Raw genomic sequence first — 25,543 nt, 5'->3', positions numbered from 1 at the left:
GCGCTGGAAGGAGAAAGCCGAGGCCTATCAGGTCGAGACCCGACGCTGGGAGCAGAAGGCCAAGGGTGAGTTCCGTAGGCTTTCGCCCCTAATTTAGGTTGTTTTTTTCCCTCGCTCAACCTCATTCCGTTTTCCATAGTGCAGAGTCATAGGCGGAGGTTACTCGGGCAGCCGAGGCTTCCAGCGCGGTGTAGACGATGCTCGAGACTGAGATCGGGGAGCATGAGGCGCTGAAGAGTGCTGCCCATGGCACCTGCGATGCCCTGGCGGTCGAGGAGGTTCAGTCAGGCAGCTCCCTTAGGAGCCGTCTAACTGCACTGAGCGGTCAAGTGCGTGAGCGGCTCCAAAGAGCGCTGCACACGGGCGTCAAGCGCGCACTGGCCGTCATCGCCTCGCACTACGTTGGTGTCGACCTTCAAGCCATTAGCGATGGCTACGTCTTGCCCGATGATGATGATGAGGCCAACGAGGTGGTGACGAAACTATTAGAGACACCCGCCGGGTGTGGTCTCCCTACACCTGATGGGTGTTGGCGCCATTGCTGGGGAGCCCAAGCCTAGCGTAGTAACGCCGCAGCATGGAGCAATCCTCGAGGGCGTGCTTGACCGGGCCTTGGTGGTAAGGGCAGGGTTTCTTAAGCATGTCATCAAAAGGTCTAGGGCCCCTGGGGCCTCGGGGATTCTTGCGTTCTGCGTCCACGACCATATCAGCCTCGAGGACAGCCCGCTTCCCCTGGTGATCCTTCTTCTTCCTTTTGGGGAGGTAGGGAACCAAGGCCTCAGGGGCCTCATCCCTTCGCTTCCCCTTGGCGTCATCCATGGGGAAGATGGCCCCTATAGCATCCTCGCCTAAGGCGAAATTGGTGGCGATGTCGAGGAGCACGGTGGCCGAACACGGCACGTTCTGGCCTAGTTCTCGGACCAAGTCTCGGCAGGTGGTGCCAGAGAGAAAAGCCTGGACGATCTCTGAGTCACCGACGTTGGGCAACTCGGTGCATTGTTTTGAGAAGTGCCGGATGAAGTCTCGGAGAGACTCGTCTGGTTTCTGGCGACAACTCTTAAGGTCCTAGGAGTTTCCAGGGCGCACGTATGTGCCCTGGAAATTCTTGACGAAGATCCGAACCAAGTCGCGCCAGTCATGGATCTGAGAGGGAGGAAGGTGCTTGAGCTAGGCTTACACTGAGTCTAATAAGAGCAAGGGAAGGTTGCGGATGATGAGCCGGTCATCGTCGGCGCCACCTAGCTGACAAGCCAGGCGGTAATCGGTAAGCCAGAGCTCGGGGTTGGTCTCACCGCTATACTTGGTGAGGTTGGCTGGCTAGCGAAACCAGGCTAGAAACTGAGCATTACGGATGGCTCTACTGAAGACTCGAGGGCCAGGTGGTTTAGGAGAAGGACTGCGGTCTTCCTCACTATCATATCGGCCGCCTCGATGCGGATGGTAGCCTCAAGCAGGCCCCTCCCCGTCGTGGCACCATCGCCGGCCGATCACCTCATGGTCGCCCTAGGCCTCACGTCGGTTGTCGAGGTAGTCGTGGACCGGGGTACCCTGTTGATGGTCGGTGCCTGAGCAGGCTCAGGACGAACCGAGGCCTCACTATCCTGTCGATGCGGTGTTGAGGGGAGGTCCAAGACGACACCGCGCCACCTGGAGGCGGAACTCTTGGCCTGTTGCACCGCGGTGGTCTCGAGGAGATCCTAGAGCTCACCGCGAACCCATCATCCTTCCGTGGTGGAGGGCTCGGGCATCACGCGCACTAGCATTGCCGTAGCCGCGACATTCTAGCTAGCATGATTGAAGATTGGGGGACGATCATCCCCTTCGTCGTCGTTGATGCGATGGTGCACGTCGTGAGCCCGTCGCTGGGCTCCTCTGCCGTCACCGTAGCCTTGCTGCTCCTGCTCGAGATTGCTTTGGAGCTGTTGCAGAAGGAGTTGATCTTGCTCGACCTTGGCCTAAAGCTCGCGGAGTTGTTCTAGGTCCAGGAGCCGGAATTGTCCGAGGGCAAGGCTCTCGTTCCATGCTGCGGGTGGGACAATGCGTGAAGGCATAGCATCGCACGTTCCCTGATGAAGCGGAGTGCGGTTGTCTGCCCCCTCGTCCTCGTCGCCTGTGCTTGGCATCCCAAGTCTGACGTGGAAGCACTCACAAGTGGGATCGTAAGTACCTTCATCGTCAGAATTGGAGTAGCCAAAGCAATAGTCGCTTGCGGCCAAGAAGCAACGCATGGTTTCATGGTCATGGAGGTCAGAGAAATCCGCTCTGGCCCATGCCTCGTCCTCCTCCGAGGAGTCGACGTGGGTGTGGGTCGACGTGGCGGTGTCGAAGTTGAAAGTGAAGCGCTGGCAACGCTCCGAGAGATCCACGTGAGCGGAAGCGTAGGCGTAAGCATAAGATGCGGCGGCATTTCTCAACCCAAAGGGGTATGGAGATAGTGCCGTCGCCGGGCTCTGCTCTGCCGGAGTTGGCTCCTCAGGGAGTGGTGGAGCGGAGCTTGATGTTGGGGCGTCGCCGGGCACCACCGGTGTTTTTCCCTTGTCCATGCTCAGGCTAGACAGATTCCCAACCAGGGACCCTGCGCCAACAGCTGGTCATGGGATGCCGGCGGAGAGCAGCGAGTCACCCTAGGGTTGCGTGGCATCGGGGTGATCCTGCTCGCGTCGTGCCTGGCGAGCGCGGCGAGAACGGCCGCCCGGGCGCCGCCTATGCCTGGGCCGCCGGTGCGTGACGTCGTCGTCGGTAGGCGGGGCTCGGGGTGTGAGAAGTACCATGTCGTACTCGTGCCCTAGAGACATGAACTCCAGGCTCCCAAACCAAACCACCGTGCCAAGACGCAGTGGTCGTACGGGGTTTGCCATCCAAAACTTGTTGGGATGATAAAATTAACACGTAGAGAGCGCCTACCTGGCGCGCCAACTGTCGGTGTTTTGGACCGAGGGTCCTCAACAAACTAGTGAATTTGTCCTATGTGTTCCCGATTCTAGATGGTGATACAAAGAGACACAAGGTTTATACTGGTTTGGGCAATTCGAGCCCTATGTCCAGTCTGGAAGATTGATCTTGTATTCCTTGCACCGAAGTGCTTGTAGTAGGAGGTTACAAGCTAGGTGAGAGAGGGAGTCAGTCCCAGATCTCGGCGGGGAGTGATGCGGGCTGCTTGAGACGTTGCTCTCAAACGGCAAGGAAGTGCGAGTGTTACAGAGTGTTTCCCCTTGTGAGAACCTGTCTCCCCCAAAATAGCCCAAGTCCTTTTCTTTTATAGTTTGAAGGGAGGACAAGGGCAGTACATGTGCTAACTATACGGCGTCGTGCGAACAGAGGCGGCGTGTCCAAGCCCTGTAGCCTGTTCCTGTGGCGGCGTAGTCGTCGGAGTGGTCCGTCCTTAGAGCACTGGGGCGGCGTGCTGGTCACATCCGATCCTGTGCGTCAAGAGAGCTCTAGAGCTGCCTTGGAGCAGGTGCGGCGGTCAGCGTGCGGGTCGCTGTAGATTGACTGTGCACGAGGCCGAGGCTCGGTCGGTGCCGAGGCCACACCGCAGTGGGGGGTCTCGGTAGACACGAATCCCGAGATAGCCGAGACCCTGGTGCAGAGTGCCGAGGCCCGGAGAGAGCGGTTGATCTGGTGTGCTGGTTCGGAGGCGATGATGACCCGGGCCAGGCTGCCCATGTCGTGTTGTTTTCGAGGCGGGGATCACGGGGCACAGTATAGTGCGGGCGTTGATCGTGGGCACAGCGTTAGAATACAGTGGTCGGTAATCCCTGCCATGCCCTGTCTCAGCCGGTATGGTGCTGATGCAGCCTCATGTCCCGTCGGCCACTCCGTGGTGTCGAGTCGTCGTCCGACTAAGATTACGGGAGTGGTTGACGTATTAATGGGACATGACATGCTGTCGGGAAGACCGGTCGAGGCGGGGGCGACAGGCTATGGACAAGCCGGCCTCGAGCGATACAGAGAATAAGGCCTCGCGCGAGACGGAGATTAGGCTCCTTGCCGAGGCCTTCCGTGAGAGGCCTCGTACGAGGCGGAGATCGCGTCAGGACACCGAGACCTCCTGTGAGAGACCTGAGGCGAGGCGGAGATCCGGGTGGGCTTGGACGGGGCTGGTGATGAACCCATAGCTTACCCTCTAACTTTGTCGTTGATGGGATTTAAGTGTCCCTTTTGATGTACGCTCGGAGTACCCCGTTTTATGATACCCGACAGAACTAAACACGCGCTTGCTGAAAGTTTATCCGAGCCTACACACAGAGACAGCATACCTGCATATTTATGAAGTTGGTTTAGCTCGGGGAGTGCTAGCGTCTGCCCATCGGACAATAACCCCCGGTCGATACTTTTTCCACCCACAGTAACAACGCTCCCGCCCACCGTAACCCACGCGGCAAGTAGCGTGCGCGTGCAGACGGCGTAGGATGTCCCATCGCGTAAAGCCCACTCATCCACGTCGCATGCAATGGTTTTTTTTCAATTTTTTTGTCTACTACAGTAAAAAAAATAAAGTATGTTTGACACATGCATGGAGTACTAAATGTAGATGAAAAAAACTAATTATACAGTTATCGGTAAAATCGCGAGACGAATCTTTTAAGCTTAAGTAGTCCATGAAAAGCCTTAAGTGCTATAGTAACCCACATATGCTAATGACTGATTACTTAGTATCATTAGATTCGTCTCGCAGTTTTCTAATGGGTTCTGTAATTTATTTTTTTATTAGCATTCAAAAACCCTTCCCGACATCCTTTCGACACATCCGATGTGACACCTAAAATTTTTTACCTCCCTAACTAAACACACCCTAAAAGGTCGCCGTGTCAAAGGTTGCCGCGCCACACGACGTGACACGTCAGTGCCGCGCCAGATCCATGACGCGGTAGCCCCCGTCATGTCACCTATCAGCGTCCGGGTTGTCGCCACGTCATCTCTCTTGTCGCGCCACCATGTATAACGCGGTATCGATGTTTCGCCGCGTCAGGAAAATAGACGTAGTCAAAAGTGTCAGATTTGAAAAAGAAAATTTAAACATAGATTTAAAATTAGTTTAAAAAATATTAAAAATAAAAAAAATCCCTGTACAAACAAGAACCTTCGCGTGGCGGGCGAGGAGCCCACATGTCATGTCACGGGAGTGTTAGGTCGAGCGGGGGCCCGCCCGGGCCGGGGAGCGCCCGCCGGCATCGCGATCGCCGCCGAGTCACCACACAACAAACAGAGCAGGGGAGCCCATTTCGAGGCCCTGGCGTTGGGTGTGTCATCCACTCCTCTCTCCTCTCTCCTCTCTCGTCTCGTCTCGTTCTCGTTCTCGTTCTCGTCACTCCTCGTCCGTCGCGGAGCAGAGCGAGCAGCTGGCAGCGGACCTCCAGGGAGCGCGCCGCGGACGGAGGCCAGCGAAGATGCCCGGGCTCACGGCGCCGTCCGACTACGCGGAGGAGCCGCCGCGTCACCCGGACCTCAAGATCAACGCCAAGGTCAGCGCTACGCCCCTCTCTCCCCGCGACCCACCCCCTTGAGGTTCGAGAGTGATTGGGTGGGTGCCTTCTGGCCTGTGGTGTCGCCAATCGCGCGGATTCGTTCGCGGCTTTGGCTTGGCCCGGCCCGGTCCAGGCCGGCCGGATGCGTGCGAGGCCTTTTACGGCGCCGGCGCGTTGGCCGATCAGGCCGCCGCCGACCCGCCGTTGGTGCTGTGCAGCAGCGGGTAGCGCTCCGCTGCCCGTATGCGTCAGGTACACGTGCTGTTACTACGCAATGATTAGCGAAGCGTAGTGAGCACTGACCACTGAGCACGAGCAGCGAGCAGGGTTTTTTCTAGTCTCTGTCGTGTGAAATTAGGCCCCAGTTTCTATGCCTTTCCGGCCGCAGTCCCACGGCACTTGGATGTTGTATAATTGTGTTCTCTGTACGCCGACAGAATGTTGCAGCGTATCGGTTGTCGAGTGTCTAGATTATCAAGAGCTTTGTCTGAATGAGTTTTTATTTTAGTAGGAGTTATTCCTGAACTATCCAGTAAGATACAGAAATGGGAGTAATCTCGGAGCATCATGCTGTTTGCAGGAGCCATTCAATGCTGAGCCTCACCGATTGGCACTAGTTGCATCTTACATCACCCCAGTGGATTTCTTCTACAAGAGGAATCATGGACCCATCCCTAAAGTCGAGGACCTCTCAAGGTTTCTTAGCACAAACTGTGAATTTCCATTTATCATTGTGATCTGTTACAGTTTACCAAACACTGACAGTTTATATGAATGTATTGACAGATACACTGTTTCCATTTCTGGTCTCATCAACAAGTCTATTCAGCTATCCATGGGTGACATTTGGTAATGTTTTAATGCTTTTTTCCTAGTGTCTAATAATGTGACATGATTGGTCTTTGCTCTTGAGTAAAGAATTGACATAAAACTTTGCATTCAGGGCTCTTCCAAAGTACAATGTCACGGCAACTTTACAGGTTTCATATATATATGCTTGCCCAACTAATCATTCTGCGATGCCTATGTGTTAGTATGGCTAATAACCTAAGTGTATAACAATATGATCCTGACATTTACAGTGTGCGGGAAACAGGAGGACTGCGATGAGTAATGTACGAAAAGTGAGAGGTGTTGGGTGGGACATATCTGCTCTTGGAACTGGTAAGATATGAGTTCAGAACTTAAGTGGTGCCTTTCATTTTGATGTTGTAGAAATGAAACCCATCGGTGGTATGCTCGTTTTAATGCTCAAGTGGGGTGCACGTGCGAAATCTTATGAGTTTTAGACTAGAAATAAGTCCTTGCTGTTTCTGATTACTTTGTGAGTATCAAACTAGCAGTTCATAACATATGGTTTCTCCTACAGTCCAAGGCGTGAGTGTGTGGTGTTGTATGGGGTTTCTTTCCCCCTTTTTATTCTTCTTAATATAATGATACGCAGAACGCAGTTCTCCTGTGTGTTCGAGAAAAAGAAAAAGAAAAAGTTAATAACATATGGGCTGGGTATAATGATCACTTGAAATTGAGGGATTTCCGAGAACTGTTTGCGTTTTACTATCCCTAGAACTGTATCTTTCACTTCCCTTCCGGACTCCTAATTTGTAGTCGCGAACAGACAACCTTTCCTTTTCACATTCCATGTTTTTTTTCTACTGGTTAATGACAGTATCATACAGAAAATACTGAAAAATTCCGTGTTCTGATTGTGCTCATCAAAATATGCTTGTAGATACTACTATACTAGCACATGCATTTGCTTGTTGACTAAAATGATTCCTAGTAGTAGTATCTACTATCTACTGATGTTTTGTATTATTCCAGCAACATGGGGAGGTGCCAAACTATCTGATGTCCTTGAGCTAGTTGGAATACCAAAACTCAGTTCAGTCACATCTCTAGGAGGGAAGCACGTGGAATTTGTTAGCGTTGACAAGTGTAAAGTGAGTGTGTTGATCCTTATTTCCTGGCAGACACTTTTTTGGCAAAGCCTCCTCGCTAATCTCATATTGTTTATGTGTCAGGAGGAAAAAGGTGGTCCTTATACGGCATCTATTCCATTAAAGCAGGCAACTGATCCTGATGCTGATGTATTACTTGCATACGAAATGAATGGAGAGGTGGACAAAAAATAACTTTTCTTTGTATATTTGAAATTCAATTTTACGTAGTCTCGATATGATGTTTAAGTTATTCTTCAAAAAGTAGTTTCTTTATTAATGCCTTTGTGCCATTCCGCTATTTGTTTCCTTTTCAGTTTTCTTTAATCTGGATGTCTTTTAAATTTTCTTGTTATAAACTACCATGTGTAGGTACTCAATCGGGACCATGGATACCCACTCCGGGTTGTTGTACCTGGCGTTATTGGTGCACGCTCTGTAAAATGGTTGGACAGTATCAACATAAAAGAGGAGGAATGCCAGGTTTTCTGAAACTATGAGTGCAATGCCTTCTCGTCTTTATTTTCTATGTTCAAAACTGACTGCTATTCTCAACCAGGGCTTTTTTATGCAAAAAGATTACAAAATGTTTCCACCAACCGTTGACTGGGACAATATTAATTGGTCAACTAGAAGGCCACAGATGGATTTCCCTGTGCAAGTATGCTGCATCATTGATTCTTCATTGCTCATATGTGGTGCTAGGTTTCTCAAGAACTTATGTTCACTTACTTTGATCATGTAGTCTGCTATCTGTACACTGGAAGATGTAGATGTTATCAAGGAAGGAAAGGTCAGTCTGTTTCCATAACAATGCATACTCTGAGACTGAATCCTGTGTAAGTATCATGGGCAAATTTCAAATAAATCTTCTTCACACACCGCTATGCTTACTCGCTGCAGGCTAGGATTGCTGGATATGCACTTTCAGGTGGTGGCCGTGGCATTGAGAGAGTGGATATATCTGTTGATGGGGGTAAAACCTGGGTTGAGGCTCGTAGATATCAGAAAGAAAATGTGGCGTATGTATCAGATGGACCTCAAAGTGATAAGTGGGCTTGGGTTCTCTTTGAGGCTACAGTAGACATACCAGCAAATGCTGAGATCGTAGCTAAGGCGGTAAGTGAAATCCATCTCGTCCCACTGTTTCACCCAACTTAAAACAGTTTATGAGAATGCACCTTGTGAACTACAGGTGGACTCAGCTGCAAATGTTCAGCCTGAAAAGGTCGAAGACATATGGAATCTGAGAGGAATCCTCAACACATCTTGGCATCGGATCAAAATACAGAACTCTTCAGGAAGATCTAAGCTGTGAAATTAAGTACGCTGCTGACAACTTGGAGCAAGCATGGCGATGGCGGTGACTCTTGCGAGTCTTAACATTATACCAAAATATTGGTCCCGTTCGCTTGTCTTATAATCCGTACTTTTCAGTTTGTTTTTTCAGTCGGAATAGTGTTTTTCTCTCGCAATAAATCAGCTGGAATAATATTTCAGTTTGTTTTTTCAGCGAAGTGAACGGGCCATTAATAAGTCACTTCAACTTTCTGTGTTTCTAGCGTCAGGCTGTGCCACGAGTGTTGGAGCTTTGTTCTATGGGATTTGAGCTCACTTGATTTCTATGTAATGTCAGCTGCTGCTGTTTTTTCGGTCACTGGATAACTGCTGTTATGGGTTGGTCTGATGTCTAGAAATTACAATTGCATTTGCGTTGAAAATTATGCAGCATAGAACACTTCTTTGGGCAAATGGCAACTCCGGGAAGAGAGGCGCACTTCATGTCGCAGCTAAGAAATACTAGTAAAAGATAAAAAGACGTGAACATAAATATCATCCCTTCCAAGCCGTGGAAATGGAAGAACCAATTTCAGTATGATACAGTTAGCGGTAACATTCTTCCTAGTATTTACTACAACAGTCCCATACACAAAAGGAATGCAGCTGCCGTGGGACGTGGGCATCAATTATCAGTGATCTAGATCGAAGGAAAACAACAAAGCATTGATTTGCCAAATTGCTGACAAGCAATGGATTAGCTATAGCTATACTACTGATGTTGCTAAATGCCGTCCCATTTGTAACTTCTAAAAGTGCTTCCAGCTACCTCATCGTGACCGGTGTTACTGCCCTGCAAAAGCAATGGGAAAAACATCTGGAAATTAGAACCAAGGCTAAATGAATCTGCCGAGGACCCCATGTACAGCAAACACATATGTACTTACATCAGTTGCCATTTAGTCCTTGGTTGAGAACAAGTCCTTCAGCATTTTGTCCAAAGAATCCTTAGCTAATGGAGACTTCTTCACTTCTTTCTGCCCTGATGATTCTACAGAATCCTTGACAGGTGCGGCACCGTTCTGAAGCTGCAGCAATAACAGCAGTCTAGCCTGATCAGATATCTAATCCTAGAACACTAAATATCTTCATTGCCGTTCACTAGTTCAGGTAAACAATTGAAATGACAACCAACATCTAGCTTCAAGTTCAGCAAGATTAGATTAACATCCACGAAAGAGTGTCACACCTCTGCATTAGCAGCACCTGGAAGCTCTGATGTGTCTCCATTTTGGTTCAACTGACATTCTGCAGCGCTAGAATGCCGCGCGGATTCCTACAGAGCAGCTCGGTCGGACGCGTGTGAAGATCAGAAAACGATGGAGACAATGACGAGAACATGTTGTATGGGCTGAGCATCAAATCGCCGTGTCAGCACCTCACCCTCACCTGATCCTTGGCGACATCCTGCTGCCACTCCGGCTGGAACTTCTGCAGCAGCAAGGTGAGCAGCTTCTGCAGCTCGGGAGGCACCTCCTCGGGGAAGAGCTTGGGGATGTCGTCCTTGGCGACGTTCTCGTTGACGCACCGCCTGATCAGTATCCTCAGGCACACCAGCAGCTGCAGCAGGGAGATGCCGAAGAAGCAGAGTCGGGAACTGAACAGTCTGAACCTGCACTGCAACGCCCGCGACGCGAGCGATGGCGCAGGGAGGAAACAAGGAAGACAAAGGGTGGGGAAGGGCAGGGGGTGCTGACCGGGTCGAGCTCGGCGTCGGAGGCGAGCTGGAGGGCGTCGCGGGCGACGGTGCGGTCGGCGGCGTCGAGGCCCGTGCGGCGCGTGCGCCAGAGCGCCTGCAGGATGTACTCGACCGACTCCTTGGACCCCGCGCGCGCCAGCAGTGGGAGGTGCACGTGCCCCCACAGCGCCGCCGACGCGCCGCGCTCCCGCTCCATCTCCGGGGTTCTGTTCTGCCCTACCGCCGTCGACGGGGACGCGCGGTGGACCGGTGGTGGACTGCTGGAAGTGGAAGGTGGAGACGGAGAAACAGCCCAAAAGATGAGCAAGTTAGCCCAATTACAGGAGACGTTGTCTTCTTAGTTGTTGAGGCCCACGTTAGTTTTTACGAAGGCTGGAACAACAAAAGGAATTCCCCAACAAAATCATTCAGGGCCCGCTTAGAGAAGGTTGGCTGCCTGAACTAATAATTAACTAAACCCAGTCGAAATCGTTTAAATTACTCCGTGTCTCAGAAAATAACTGATGTTTTAGTTTTATCATAAACCAAACTATCCAAACTTGTTATAAACTATCTAAAGTTTTTAGTTTTGTTCAAAGTCAAACTATGTCTTAAACTAAGACTTCATACCCACTTTCCTATTTTAAATGTTTTTGAAACATGTAAAAGAAAACCTTAGACCATGTTTGGTTTGATAAGGATTAAGGGCATTGACCGAACAAGTCCAGAGACATGCATTTTGATCATTTTTATTCTGGAAAAGTGGATCACATGCACCTTGATAACAGTGAATGGTGCTGAGTAAGAAAATACTATACTCCTACCCCAGATCCCAAATTACGTCAACTCAGATCATTTTATCAGCAATATTCACACGATAAGCCATGGCCATATTGTACCAATACCCTATGCTATCATTTCAGTATCCTATAACAAACTATTGATCACCTTTTAGTAAAAACATAAACTTGTATGATCATAATGTTGGCCAACATCTTTTGTAAATACTTACACTTTTGATCTGACTGCTCTTTGTTTCAAAATAGTCGGCACTTTACGTTAGCAGAAACCCACTTTCCTATTTTAGTCTTAGGAAAACTTGCGAGGTAAATGTTCTGGAAACGTGTAAAATTGGTCGGTTTGGTGAGGATTCGAGGGGATGGACCGATCAAGTTCAAGAACTCACTCTCTCCGTCCCAAAATATCTGTCGTTCTCGTTTCTCGAGAAATAACTTTGATAAAATATATATTAAAAAAATATTAATATTTATGATACATAATTGGTATTATTGAAAAGATCTTTAAATCTAGTTTTTTTTAATAAATTTATTTGGAGATACAAATATTACACGTATTTTTTACAAATCGAGTCAAACTTACGTCACGGAAATCAAGTGACAGAGAATTAGAGGGAGTATGCATTTTGATAATTTTTATTCTGGAAAAGTGGATCACACGTTGATAACAGTGAATGTTGCCGAGTACAGTAAGAAATACAATACTCCTACGTCAGATCCCAAATTACATCAACTCGATCATTTTTGTCGGTCTATCACAGTATCACACACGGTGAGCCGGATCCAGCATATCCGGTCCACGTGAAGCACATGCCGACGAGGGGGCCCTGCGAATAGTGAAAATAATAATGTGTCCCTTTTTATATTAGGTTAAAACCGGTAAAAAATGAAATCAGGTTGGTTACCGTGAGATTGACCAATCACAAGTAGGTTAAAACCGGTAAAAAAAAACACCCATTTCGCGCGGCAAATAGTGCCCAGGACCACAGTCAATTGACAGAGACAGGCTGATACCGATAGTTTACTACCCGTACTACTACATCGATCCGACCATCCGGGACACACTGCTAGCTGGCGGCCTGCAAAGCCCAAAAGGCCGTCGTCAGTGCAGGAGAATGCCGCAACCTGAGTACTTTTGGAGTTGATGCCCTCCGTGCAACAAGCACAGACACACTAATGTTGTTGTTAACGTCCATAAACTTTTAAAATACATTTTTCACTCCCTAATGTTGTTCAAGTGCGTGTCACTTAGAATCCATAACGGCTCCGGAGCTAGCTTTTGGCCTAGTGGCAGGTGTCACTTAAATCCATAACGGTTCAGGAGCTAGCGTTCGGCCTACATGGCGCCGGTGGCGTGGCGCTGACTATGCCATTGTGCATTCCTCATTTCTAGCTCCACGCGGGCACATAGTCAGCGCCACGTAGACACACCTTATCGTAAGCCTAATAAAAGCCCGTCGTCAGTGCAGGAAAATGCCACAGCCGGAAAAAATTGTATGCACGCGTGACGTAGATAAGCCGTCGTGCAGCGCCCTGCACTCATCACAACCGTCCAAATTAGATGCAGATCCAACTCGCATGCGTGATGAGGCCCTGTTCGCTTTGTTGAAAAAATAAACCGAAACACTATTCTAATTTGTTGTGAAAGAAAAACAAAGCTCCGACTAAAAAAACTCGCTGAAAACTACGGATTACAGGAGAAGTGAACAGGGTCAAAAACGCCAGGCGGTGCGCTGTGGAGGAGCATCCCAGTGTCCATCAGGTTGCATCAACAACGATGTGCTGCACGGGAAGCACTTTTTGGAGTTGATGCCCTCCGTGCAACACGCGCTAACTATTTTAAGTTTTTTAAGGCTCGTTTAGTTTCACTGTATAAAGTTTTAGGCAGATGTCACATGAGGTATTCGAATATTAATAAAAAAAACAAATTATAGAATCCGTCAGTAAACCGCGAGACGAATTTATTAACTCTAATTAATCTGTCATTAACACATATGTACTGTAGTACTTTATTGTCAAATTATAAACTAATTAGGCTTAAAAGATTCGTCTCGTAAAGTAGTCGTAATCTGTGTAATTAGTTATTGTTTTAGTCTATATTTAATACTCCATGTATATGTTCAGACATTCGATAGGATATAAAGTAAACTTTTAGAAGAGAAACTAAATAAGTCCTTAGTTAACTCCCGGCGCCAGTAGCCTCATGCATTTTTAAGCGACCGCTGGAGCCGTCGCCGGCGGCGGGGTGCTCGTGTAGGTGTTGCGGCTGTTTCCATGGCGTGGGTGTCAGGAGGCGCGGTGGCGGCGATGGCGGTCGCTCTGGTGTTGGCCACGTTGCTGGGGACAGCAAGTGCGTCCCCGGCGGAAGGGATCCAGCCGCTGTCCAAGATCGCCGTCCACATGGCCACCGTCGAAATGCAGCCGTTGGCGTACGTGCGGGCGACGCCGTCGCTGCTCGGCGAGCAGGTGCATACCCGTATCCCCTATGTACACCACGCCGGCAGGCGGCATCTCAAACTTTTTGAATCTCATGGGGCATGCACATCGTGTACATCCTTCGTTCGTTCTGGGAAGTATTTGAAAACGTCAGACATGGGAGAAGACACTAAATGGGTGACGGTGAAGTTCGGCCGGAGAAACCCCTCCATCGACGACTGGATCGCCGTCTTCTCTCCAGCTGATTTCAAGTAAGTTTCATTCAGACGTATACAAGATTACAAGTTTAGTACTCGTACTAGATTGTAACCCATGAAAATCGCTCTTATATATATTGTGGTATATGTATATGCAGCTCGTTAGCTACGTGTCCTAACCCTTGGCCAGCAGAACCGCCGTATCTCTGCACATCACCCATCAAGGTCGTCACTAGCTAATTTGCAAACGTATCGATGTGTGTAGAACCACCGAACCTAGCAAATCTGTAGATCTTTCTTTCACTGAAAACATTATGTGTTGCTGCATGGGTGCCGTGCAATATCAATACGCCAACTACCCGGCAAACTACATCTCCTGGGGCAAGGGCAATGTTCGGCTGCAGCTCATCAACCAGCGCTCCGACTTCGCCTTCGCTCTCTTCACCGGCGGCCTCGACAACGTACGTGATGAGACCTCTGCTAATTAACTGGCAATCAAGGCCGTCTACACGTCTAACCGTTGCATCCATCGATCCATCCATGCCTGCATATATGCACCGGTCGCGGTGTCGTCGAAGCCGATCTCGTTCAAGAACCCCAAGGCGCCGGTGTTCCCGCGCCTCGCGCAGGGCACGTCCCACGACGAGATGACGGTGACGTGGACCAGCGGCTACGACATCAGCGAGGCCTACCCGTTCGTGGAGTGGGGCGCCTTGGTCGCCGGCAGCGTCGGCGGCGGCGGCGCCCAGCAGCTTGCGCGCGCGCCCGCCGGGACGCTCACCTTCAGCCGCGGCAGCATGCGCGGCGAGCCGGCGCGCACCGTCGGGTGGAGGGATCCCGGGTTCATCCACACAGCCTTCCTCAGGGACCTCTGGCCCAACAAGGAGTGAGTACACTGTCATTGCACTTGATTGCATTGCAGACTGCAGTGTTGTGATTAGCGAGAGGATGCAGTTGTCAACTTTAAGCTTTATCACAAGGTGTCATCGACGTCGACGCTTTATTTCTCGAGGAATGTGTCACAAGTTGTCAGTTGTCAGCTTTAAGCACGTGCACGTGTACGCTGTTTGAATTTTTAGGTCTCACTCTCTTGGACATTGTGCTTCAGGTACTACTACAGGATCGGGCACGAGCTCCGCGACGGGTCCGTGGTGTGGGGCAAACGAGCCTACTCGTTCCGCGCGCCGCCGTCGCCGGGGCAGAACTCGCTGCAGCGCGTCATCGTCTTCGGTGACATGGGAAAGACGGAGCGAGACGGGTCGAACGAGTACGCGGCGTACCAGCCGGGGTCACTGAACACGACGGACACGCTGGTCAGTGACCTAGACAACTACGACATCGTGTTCCACATCGGCGGCATGCCCTACGCCAACGGCTACATCTCGCAGTGGGACCAGTTCACGGCGCAGGTGGCGCCCATCACGGCGGCGTTCTGGGACGTCCCGGACTCCGGCAGCGAGTGTGGCATGCCGGCCGAGACCTACTACTACTACCCCGCCAAGAACAGGTTACAGGGCAAACTTCTGGTACAAGGTGGACTACGGCATGTTCCGCTTCTGCGTCGCCGACTCGGAGCACGACTGGCGGGTGGGCACGCCGCAGTACAAGTTCATCGAGCACTGCCTCTCCACGGTGGACCGGAAGCACCAGCCGTGGCTCATCTTCGCGACGCACCGCGTGCTGGGAAACTCCTCCAACGCCTGGTACGCCGGCGAAGGGTCCTTCGAGGAGCCCGAGGGCCGCGAGAACCTGCAGAAGCTCTGGCAGAAGTACCGCGTCGACATCGCCTTCTTCGGCCACGTCCATAACTACGAGAGGACTTACCCTATGTACAGGTAGTAACCTATAAAGTGTTCGGCTGGCTGCTTAATAAGCAAAAGTACTGTTTTGACCGAATTAATACGAGAGAAAAATACTATTCTGATTGAAAGACACTGTTCATGTAAACAGTGCCCGCGTGAGTGGGCTGGCCAGCCAGCCGAACACGCTCCTACTAACCCAGGAAATTCTGCAACAATTCTCGGTAATTAATCCTAACTTTACCCTGCAACAACGAACGATCGAGCAGAGCCAGTGCATGACCAGCGAGAAGAGCCACTACTCCGGGACGATGAACGGCACCATCTTCGTGGTGGCCGGCGGCGGCGGCTGCCACCTGTCGGACTACACGACGGCGATCCCCAAGTGGAGCATCTTCCGTGACAAGGACTATGGGTTTGTGAAGCTCACAGCGTTCAACCACTCGTCGCTGCTGTTCGCGTACAAGAAGAGCAGCGACAGCTAGGAACAGTGTTTTTCTCTCACACCAAACCAGTCAGCAGTAAATAATCCACGATACGATATGGCCTCCCGAACAGGCCGAAGGTCTACGACTCCTTCACCATCGACAGGGACTACCGCGACGTGCTCAGATGCGTGCACGACAGCTGCTTCCCCACCACGCTCGCCACCTAATTAAGCCACTGTTAAGACACCGGTTGTGGCTTTGGTCCAAATAAAACGTGTTACTTAGTAGAGAGTAAAACTCCCCAGGGGTTTTCAAAGTTTGCTTGGAGTGTCATCTAGTAGGTCTAAAATTTCAAAATGCATTTTTAGCTCCTTAGAGTTGTAACGAGTCTCATCCAGGTCCTAGTAGGTGTTTACACGACCCGCTATCCAAAATGGCATGGATCATATGGGACCCACATGTCAGCGGTGAGGCTCAACCGTAGAAAAACTATATTTTTTCATACAATCTCAGATAATGACGATTTTATATGAAAATCGTAGCTCTTGTTGAGATTTACAACTTTCTAGTTTTGAGTGATTTCATTTGAGATCGTTAAAATGATAAAAAAAAACATAAGATTTCAGCAGCATATTAATCGCGTACCAGGGCTTCTCGTCTTAGAAAAAAATATATCTTTCTTACACGTCGAATAAATATACTTGGTATATGAAAATTTGGTAGGCTTAACTATAATGATAAAACCATAGCTCACGTTGTACCGCACGTGGCCTACTATCAAGGTCATCAGCCACGTTGCACTGTCCACCGTCGGATTTAATTACAAAACAAACCGGCGGTATGGATTATTCGTGGACCACTTAAAAAAAGTTTTAGACCTAGAAAGTAAATTTACAGTTGGTGGACCTAACCAACATAGGCTAACAAGTTGGTTGATGGACTGGCCATACATTTTACTCTAAAATTTAATTTACCTTTCTTGATTGGAAAATCAGATTTTTTTTATTTTCTTGAAATTTTTAAACCGGATAAACCTGTCTAAAGAGCAATTCCGACTGATTTCAAAAGCTAGAGGAGGTTAAACATATATATGGTTTGCCGATCGGAGATGTAAATTGAACATGGACAGAAGTTTTAGGGAGCTAAGGACTGTTTCTTTGGGCATATGTTTGCTCGATGAACATGGCTCAGCAGCCCACAGATATGCCTTCTGCTTGGGCCGGAACGGACATCACCGCAACATGTAATGGGTACTCGTAGTACATTGATGGTCCCGGTCCACTGTACGTGTCCTCTTTGTTCATCGGAATTCCTTGTTCTTTTTTTTTTTTTGAAACCACGCCTCTCATGCCTTTAATTGACAGAGAGCTCCGCGAGCTCGCGAGCAACCAAGTTTTGTACAAAGATAGGGACCAGGTACTCCCAGACCTCCGACATCCCTACATCCCAACTCATGCCTAAAGCGGCTATCTTGTGCGCAGACGAGTTACAAAGACAAGCAGCCTGTTCGGGAGGCCGTATCGTATCGTGGATTATTTACTGCTGGCTGGTTTGGTGTGAGAGAAAAATACTGTTCCCGGCTGGAAATTTACGATCGTTTACGAGCAAGCAAACAGGCTGAACATATAAACATTCAAAAGATAAAAAGTGATCTCTAATCACTCTACGAATATCCTGAAAGATAACACCAGCTGGCGCCTGATCCATCTCATCTATGAGCACACCATTTCGATGTAGGGGGGAATCAGTCTCTACCTGCACTTTTGAAATGCCAACGGACGCAGCAATGTCGATTGCCGTCCAGCAGGCAGTGGCTTCGGCCATCAGAGCATCAAGCATGTCCGGCACTTTCCCTGTGCCTGCCAGAACCGCATCTCCAGCTGCATCACGCACCACAAAGCCCCAGGCACCCATCTTCGTTGTATGATTAAAAGCTGCATCTACATTTATCTTCAGAAGATTCTGCGGTGGCGGTGTCCAGCGCTGCCTCATTAGAACTGCAGTCCCTGCATACAGCTTGGTCTTTCTGCTTCCCTCAGTTTGTTATTTGCCGAACTGCATATTGTTGGTTCTTTAGGATCGACTATGAGTAGATCAGTGGGTATTTTGACTTTCAATAGGTATGAAACCGTTCTAGAACACATGGATCCAGAGAGAGAGAGAGAGAGAGGAGAAAGGGAGAGGTACAGACCGTCGGGCTTGGTGGACGAGCTCGAGGAGTCCATGGCGTCGGTGTCAGTGGCGGTGTAGAGGTGGCGGAGTCCCGGCGGGGTGGAGCTACGGCGGTCTGGTGGTGCTTCTCGCCGCTGGCAGTGCCACCCTCTGGATCGAATTAGGGTTAGGACAGTGGGGCTGTGGCGGCGGTGAACCTCGTACCCAGAGCCGTTTGCCCCACCTCCTCTTTATAGGCACTGTGCGACGAGGGCCCACTAGCCACTAGATGGCTGGACGTCCCCGATCAGGACGCGGTCAAGGGGTCCGTCTCGACCGTTGGGTCAAGACGGATGAGATCAATTCTAACATTCTTCCCCTTGATCTCAACTCATACTTTAACTTTAAACTTTGACTTTAATCCCTTTCACTTTTATTTGTTCCATCACGAATTAGTGCATAGAGCATGCTTCATCGTCACGGTCAATCGCCGATAGACTTAACAGCTACAATACACGTCTCTGTTCTGAAACAGATTCTTTAACTTTGGGCCCTTTATTGTCCGGAAATCATAGGCTATACCATAAACCCATGTCGACTGTGTGTTCTCCAAACACACTGGGTGGTAAGCCTTTTGTACGCGGATCCGCAAGCACTTGCTTGTTACTTTTATGTTCAATACTTTTAGTATGATTCCGGACTTTCTCCTTCACAACGTATAACTTTAACGTCAATGTGTTTGGCAGCACACTTGACCGTTGTTATAGGAGCGAACTACTTAAATGGTTATTGCTGTTGAATACCATTATCAATTCTGAGTGTAAGTTCTTTTAACCATTTCGCCTGTCCTTAAGCCTCATAACAAGCTATACCATGGGTATGCATCTTTGATGACATCATAACTGTTTTTTTGGAGCTTTTCCACAATAAAACTCCAACTGCGAGTGTTAGCTACTATGTGGGTTTCACTAAACATCTCGCCAAAATTTAATATTTGTACCCACAACTATTTGAGAGTACTTATTCTTTCTTACTCACCATGAGGCCTATAAATCTTTGCACAATTGCAAAACATTCTCAACTCTATTCTAGTGATCTATATCTGGACTAGACTTCTGCCAAAAACATCCCGGATACATAAACTGTGTCAAGATAAGTTCTTGCTTATAAGCATTCAGTAAGCTTCCAACAGCTGAAGCATATAGGACGTCCATTTGATCGATCTCACATTTATTCTTGGAACACTGAAAGTTCCGAAAACTATTACCCTGGACTATAGGAATAGGTGCAGGTTTATTCACATATATACTTTATTTCTTTAGAATCTTCTCTAAGTATACACTTGAGATAGTCCTAATACCCCTTTTCCTTTTATCTCGGTAAGTTCCAATTCCTGGAACGAATGATGCTTTACCAAGACCATTCTCATTGAAACTTGAGGACAAGAACTGCTTCTTCTCCAACAGTAGATTAACACCACTACTAGCGAGTAAGGTGCTACCCACATGCAGGATTAGAAAAATAAATTTCCCATGTTTAAACTTTGCATAAATACAATTGTCCTCTACATTCCCTTTAAACCCAAACTTTCTTATTGTACTGTCAAACTTCAAGAACCACTATCTTGAAGCTTACTTTAATCCATAAATGGATTTCTTTAGGCAACATCCCTTTACGTTCTTTTCTTTCCACGACAAAACCTTTTGAGTTATGCCATGTAAACTTTTCCATACAAATTCCTGTTGAGGAATGTCTCTTTACATCCTTCTGATGTAACTGTAAATCATAATGTGCCACTAATACCATTATGATTCTAAAAGAATCCTTGCATGCTTATTATAATCTATTCCTTCTCTTTATGTAAATCATTTCACCACAAGTGACGCTTTATAGCTTTCCATATTCCCTTTCGATATCTTTCTATATTTCCTTTGGAGTCACCTTTGTCTTGTAGACCCATTATAGCCTACTGTTTTGGCTCCATTAGGAATTTCTTCTAAGTCCCAAACATCGTTGGTATTTATTGATTTCATTTCATGTTCCTTTGCTTCTTGCCATTTAGACGAGTGAATGCCTATCATGGCTTCTTCAAATGAGGTGGAATCACTCTCTATTTGAATTTCTTTCTTAACTTTTACTTCTTAGTCACCATAAATATCTGATTTTCTTATTCTTTAAGACCTTCTAGGGCCTCGTGGCACTTCTTTCATATGGGGCTATTGTTACTCTTCATTGCCAAAAGGCAATTGTTCTATAGCCTCCTGTATCACAAGATCCATGTTTACTTATTCATCCTCTTTAAGAGCTAACATCTGGTGTTGTATATGTCATACAACATCAGCATGTATAAAGCAATTTGTTGCTCTAAAAACACTGTAGTGGATATGTAATCCCACTTCTATTCAAGCCTTAGGTATCTACATACCATGCTCCCCCAGATTACTCCATCTTCTATAAAGATGGTGTATCTTCAAATTTCTTATTTTGGGTTTAATCTGTCAAAAAACTCATACGGCGCGTTTAGCACCGCCTTGATAACTCTAAACTCGTCCAGTATGAATACTAGCCGACTATGCTATCTTCCCATCGGAACTATAAAAAGTCTAGGAATTTAGCTATTTCTTTACTTTAGGGGTATCGTTATTATGACCGTCTTACTCCCTCAACGATCACATTCATCTTTTATAGATCACTTTTACCTTCAATGCATAGTATGCATTGCATTATCTGAAGTATGGGGAAGTATCTTTCTTAATCTTACATTTCTCCCCCTCGAAATGTGGTATGAACTTTTCTATCACAATTTTGAAACATTCAGAACTCTTGTGAATGAGGAAACTTTGATTACTTACTTCATCCATATGATTACATCATGCAAACAAAATTCGTATGGGAGTACATTTTCCTCATTACACTTCAAAACTCAACATAGTCTATTATTATCAATACTTCTGCAAGTCACACTTGCATATCATTCTTATCTCTTGGTTCACATGCAACTTTTTTTTGTTCTCAAACTCATTGAGTACTTATGACCATGACACAATCAGAGTGTACGGTAAATAATAGAATAGCATAAGAGCTATCCCAAACTTCTCTCCATGTGTGGGATATTTCTTTAGAGCATATGAATCATCACATCCTCCTCCTGCCATGCGGGATAAGTACTATGCCAAACTCTCCCGCCATGCAGGATTGGTTAACATATGTACCATGCCAACTTTACCCCGTCATGCGGGTATTTTCTCAAACTTTTCCCGCCATGCGAGATAGTTCTCTTGAACAGACATAATTGCCAGGATTGGCTCATGTTCAATCATCAAATTTAGAAATAAATCTGAATATTCTTAAACACACATGTGTAATCCAATGTTAGTCAAATTAAACATGTATATGACTTTTACAACTCTCATAAGTGAAACTAAAAATAAATTCTTCTTCACAGAGAGTACACAAAAGACATTTCTCAATGAAGACTCTCATTGATCTATCTCTTTTCTTGAATCAATTTTAGAATTCTTTTCTTTTAAAGCCATTCTTTAAAGAGAACACAATTTCTTAAACAATGGCATTCTTTCATACATAACTTGCCCTTAGGCATTTCATCATCTAAGTTATAAGTACCCAACTCATTTCTCTTACTGCCTTCAAGAATGAAAGCATGGAGGTCTTTTGTCTAAAAAAATATTCAACAATAATGCTTATTAAACTTTGAAATCTTTATGTTCTATTCTATATCACCGTTGGGCAGAAATAGAATAAAACATCATTTTTCTACATTAATTCCACATCACCGTTGGGTAAAAATAGAATTAACGTATAGAAGTTCAATAATCTTGAAAATATAGAACTGCTCCTCAAAATTAAATTCTCCTGTTGGTTCGAATTTAATTAGAAGACAATCAACTTCATTGCAGCGGAAACATGAAAATACATTTCTCTAGTTTAAGAGCATTCCTTGATCTTTATCTATTCTCTGAAAATTGGTCACTTTGATGCAAAATTCATCAGAGATTTAAACTTTAATCATAAAACTCATAGAATTATAATATTGTTATCATCAACGTTGTTCAGAAAATAACAATATTATAATTTATTTTAACTATCAACCGACTATTCCTCCAATTAAAATTTTTCAGCTGGTTCTAATTTTAACTGGAGGATAGACTTTTCATCATTTAATGAATAACTATAACTGCTCTTCAAATTAGAAGACAATAAACCTTTAACTTTGCAGCGGAAACTTGACAAAATTTCTTTTCCTATTTTTCAGAAGTATTTTTACTTTACTCATCTGTTCTCTAAACAAATTATCACGTTGGATCAAATTTGAGTAGAGATAAAATATTTAAACTTAACTTTATTCATTCAAAATAGCTTCTGAAAAAAAAATAATAAACTAAAAACATCTCCTTCTTATTCATTTGGCCCGGAGGCCTGCTTGGCCCGAAGGCCTGATCGCTTGTTCGGCCCAGTAGCCACTCGCGCAGCGTGCACCCGCACCCAGGCCGCAACCTGGGCCTAGGCTGGGAAAGTGGCATCCTGCCTGGGCCGCTTTCGACCCGACCGTGCTCAGCCGTCGATGGAGATCAGATGGCCATCCGCGCCCAGCGGAGGATCAAAAGGCACCAGCGGCCGCCGTTCCCCTGAAACCCTAGTTCAATCCTTCCCTCCCCTTCTCTCTCTCGCGCTGCATGCGGCAGCTATGGCAGCCGTGGTGGCCGTCGGCACCGGTGAGGGGTGGTGCTGCCCGAGCTTGTCTGGCTCCCCTTCCTTTCTCTCCACTGCGCCGCAGACAGTAGCTGCAGCAGCCGCCAATGAACCGTACGACGATGGCGGCCCAAACTCATGACGTAGGAGGAGATGGCGCCACCGTGGCGCCCCTTGCCAGTGCATGCGTGCGGCCTGAGCCACGCGTGGCACCGTCAAGCGGAACCGTGGTGGTGCCCTTTTGGGACCCCGAGCTCATACGCACGGCGCAGCGGAGCACCGGCGAGGTGGCGGCTTGGTACTTTCTCTTTGCTCTCGCGCACACAGACACTACGGCGACCCAAGGCAGCGACGACCACCCGAGGCGGCTGGAGCAGCAACGGCGTCCGCGCGTGGTGACTCGGCTTGATCCGCCGACGCGACGGTGGGCCTTCTTACCGCTCTATGGCGGTGGTGACGGGGTGGAAGAGACTCACGTAGGTCCCCTCCCCTCCATCCTTCCATTTCTTTCTTTTCTTTTAGGGTTAGGGTTTCGAGTCCTCTTTCTTGATCCTCGGTTAGAGTTAGGGTTCTAATTTGCTTTTCGAAATCGAGACCCCTTCTTTCCCCGTTTCTTCACCCGATTAGGGTTTAGGGTTCGATGAACCCTTTGTCTTTCTTTTCTTTCAATCCGAATCGGATCTAGCTCCGTTCTTTTCTTTTCTTTGCCCAGTGCCATGATCTACCCCGTCGCAAAATGGCTCTGATACCATTGTTGGTTCTTTAGGATCGACTAGGAGTAGATCAGTGGGTATTTTGACTTCCATTAGGTATGAAACCGTTCTAGAACACATGGATCCAGAGAGAGTGAGAGAGGAGAAAGGGAGAGGTACAGACCGTCGGGCTTGGTGGACGAGCTCGAGGAGTCCATGGCGTCGGTGTTAGTGGCGGTGTAGAGGTGGCGGAGTCCCGGCGGGGTGGAGCTATGGTGGTCCGGTGGTGCTTCCCTCCGCTGGCAGTGCCACCCTCTGGATTGGATTAGGGTTAGGACAGTGGGGCTATGGCGGTGGTGAACCTCGTACCCAGAGCCGTTTGCCCCACCTCCTCTTTATAGGCACTGTGCGATGGGGGCTCACTAGCCACTAGATGGCTGGACGTCCCCGATCAGGACGCGGTCAAGGGGTCCGTCTCGACCGTTGGGTCAAGACGGATGAGATCAATTCTAACACATATGTGATATTTGAGGTTGCTAGCATTTATTCACCCGCATTCACTGCATTGCGTGTACTCTACCATTTCTAGAGCAGGTTCAGCACCAGTATCACTACTGGAAACGCGTGCTTTGCCGAGGGCCTGAGGATTTGCCGAGGGCCAAATCTCGAGCACTTGGCAAAGACACTCTTTGCCGAGGGCCAGCCATAGGAGCCCTCGGCAAAGACAGGCCCTCGGCAAATCAAATCTTTGCCGAGGGCCGCGGCCCTCGGCAAAGATGCCCTCGGCAAATTAGGCCCGTTGGGTCACGGCGGCCATTTCCCATCAAGCTTTGCCGAGGGCCACCCGTTAGGCCCTTGGCAAAGGTTTTTTTTTCTGTGCAACCAGGTTATTCGGCAAATTTTTTAAGTCTTTGCCAAGGGCCCTAGACCAGGCCCTCGGCAAAGATTTTTTTAAAACCAGTTTTCGGCCAATTTTTTTTTATAAATCGCCTTTGCCGAGGGCCCGAGGCTAGGCCCTCGGCAAAGAAGCCCTTTGCCGAGGGCCAGGATAGGCCCTTGGCAAAGATTTTTTATTTTTTTTAAATTCTTTGCCGAGGGCCACGGGCTAGGCCCTCGGCAAATTTTTTTGGTTTTTAGCCCAGTTTTTTTGTGGTGCTACAATACATTGTTTTGAACTCAATTTTAAAATTTAGGCCAATTTTGATTTTGTTTTGTATATTTCCTTAATTTATTTCGATTCTTTAATTTTTTTTGAATATGTCAAATTTGAACTGCAGGTGCATGGAATATTGCAATGTAGTGTTTCAAAAAATGTTATTCATGTTAATTGGTGCATGTTGAGTCCCTATCCACGACCTCACATCAAATTTTCACGCATCTTGTTCGCGTAACATGACGACCGACTTGCCGGAAAAGTGTTTTAAAATTATATAAAATCCATTCGAAGTCCGAAAATCATGAAACTTGGCGAGATGTCATGTTATCGCATGTGTAGGCTGTGGTAAAAAATTGAGAAGGCTTCAAGCGAGTTGCGATGTCGGATGCCTGAAACCCAGACATCTCCACATGTGATCACAAAACTTGGCGAGATCACATATGGAGATGTCTGGATTTCAGGCATCCGACATCGCAACTCGCTCGAAGCCTTCTCAATTTTTTACCACAGCCTACACATGCGATAACATGACATCTCGCCAAGTTTCGTGATTTTTGGACTTCGTATGGATTTTATATAATTTTAAAACACTTTTCTGGCAAGTCGGTCGTCATGTTACGCGAACAAGATGCGTGAAAATTTGATACGATGTCATGGATAGGGACTCAACATGCACCAATTAACATGAATAATATTTTTTGAAACACTACATTGCAATATTCCATGCACCTGCAGTTCAAATTTGACATATTC

General features: G+C 47.6%; 2 protein-coding genes and 1 pseudogene across 2 annotated transcripts; 2 read left to right on the top strand and 1 right to left on the bottom strand.

Moving 5' to 3' along the window:
* Positions 1-5,234: 5,234 nt before the first annotated feature.
* LOC136476942 (sulfite oxidase-like) lies at positions 5,235-9,065 on the top strand. The gene is made up of 12 exons (XM_066474923.1): positions 5,235-5,465; positions 6,049-6,164; positions 6,255-6,317; positions 6,412-6,448; positions 6,551-6,632; positions 7,293-7,411; positions 7,493-7,588; positions 7,781-7,891; positions 7,968-8,069; positions 8,154-8,201; positions 8,312-8,527; positions 8,604-9,065. The coding sequence occupies exons 1-12, from the start codon at positions 5,391-5,393 to the stop codon at positions 8,724-8,726; spliced, it is 1,188 nt and encodes a 395-aa protein (XP_066331020.1). The 5' UTR covers positions 5,235-5,390; the 3' UTR covers positions 8,727-9,065.
* Positions 9,066-9,177: 112 nt separating this feature from the next.
* Positions 9,178-10,783, bottom strand: LOC136476943 (uncharacterized). Its single transcript, XM_066474924.1, has 5 exons — positions 10,444-10,783; positions 10,136-10,306; positions 9,936-10,022; positions 9,634-9,774; positions 9,178-9,539 (listed from the first exon to the last, which is right to left on the bottom strand). The coding sequence occupies exons 1-4, from the start codon at positions 10,639-10,641 to the stop codon at positions 9,646-9,648; spliced, it is 585 nt and encodes a 194-aa protein (XP_066331021.1). The 5' UTR covers positions 10,642-10,783; the 3' UTR covers positions 9,178-9,539; positions 9,634-9,645.
* A 2,247-nt stretch (positions 10,784-13,030) lies between these two features.
* On the top strand, positions 13,031-16,308 carry LOC136476941 (probable inactive purple acid phosphatase 27; annotated as a pseudogene).
* The last annotated feature ends 9,235 nt before the right edge of the window (positions 16,309-25,543 follow it).

This window comes from Miscanthus floridulus, chromosome 8, assembly GCF_019320115.1.
Source record: "Miscanthus floridulus cultivar M001 chromosome 8, ASM1932011v1, whole genome shotgun sequence".
In the NCBI taxonomy this organism is placed as follows: domain Eukaryota; kingdom Viridiplantae; phylum Streptophyta; class Magnoliopsida; order Poales; family Poaceae; genus Miscanthus; species Miscanthus floridulus.
The sequence above is the reverse complement of the archived record's forward strand: the minus strand, read 5'-3'. Positions and strand labels throughout refer to the sequence as shown.

Excerpts from the sequence above, each read along its gene's own strand:
- LOC136476942 (XM_066474923.1), top strand. The coding sequence starts at position 5,391 with ATGCCCGGGCTCACGGCGCCGTCCGACTACGCGGAGGAGCCGCCGCGT. Across the intron at positions 5,466-6,048 it reads ACCTCAAGATCAACGCCAAG|GAGCCATTCAATGCTGAGCC; the intron begins GTCAGCGCTACG and ends TGCTGTTTGCAG. Across the intron at positions 6,633-7,292 it reads CATATCTGCTCTTGGAACTG|CAACATGGGGAGGTGCCAAA; the intron begins GTAAGATATGAG and ends GTATTATTCCAG.
- LOC136476943 (XM_066474924.1), bottom strand. The coding sequence starts at position 10,641 with ATGGAGCGGGAGCGCGGCGCGTCGGCGGCGCTGTGGGGGCACGTGCAC. Across the intron at positions 10,307-10,443 it reads CCGACGCCGAGCTCGACCCG|CTGCTGGTGTGCCTGAGGAT; the intron begins GTCAGCACCCCC and ends TCCCTGCTGCAG. Across the intron at positions 9,775-9,935 it reads CAGGTGCTGCTAATGCAGAG|CTTCAGAACGGTGCCGCACC; the intron begins GTGTGACACTCT and ends TTATTGCTGCAG.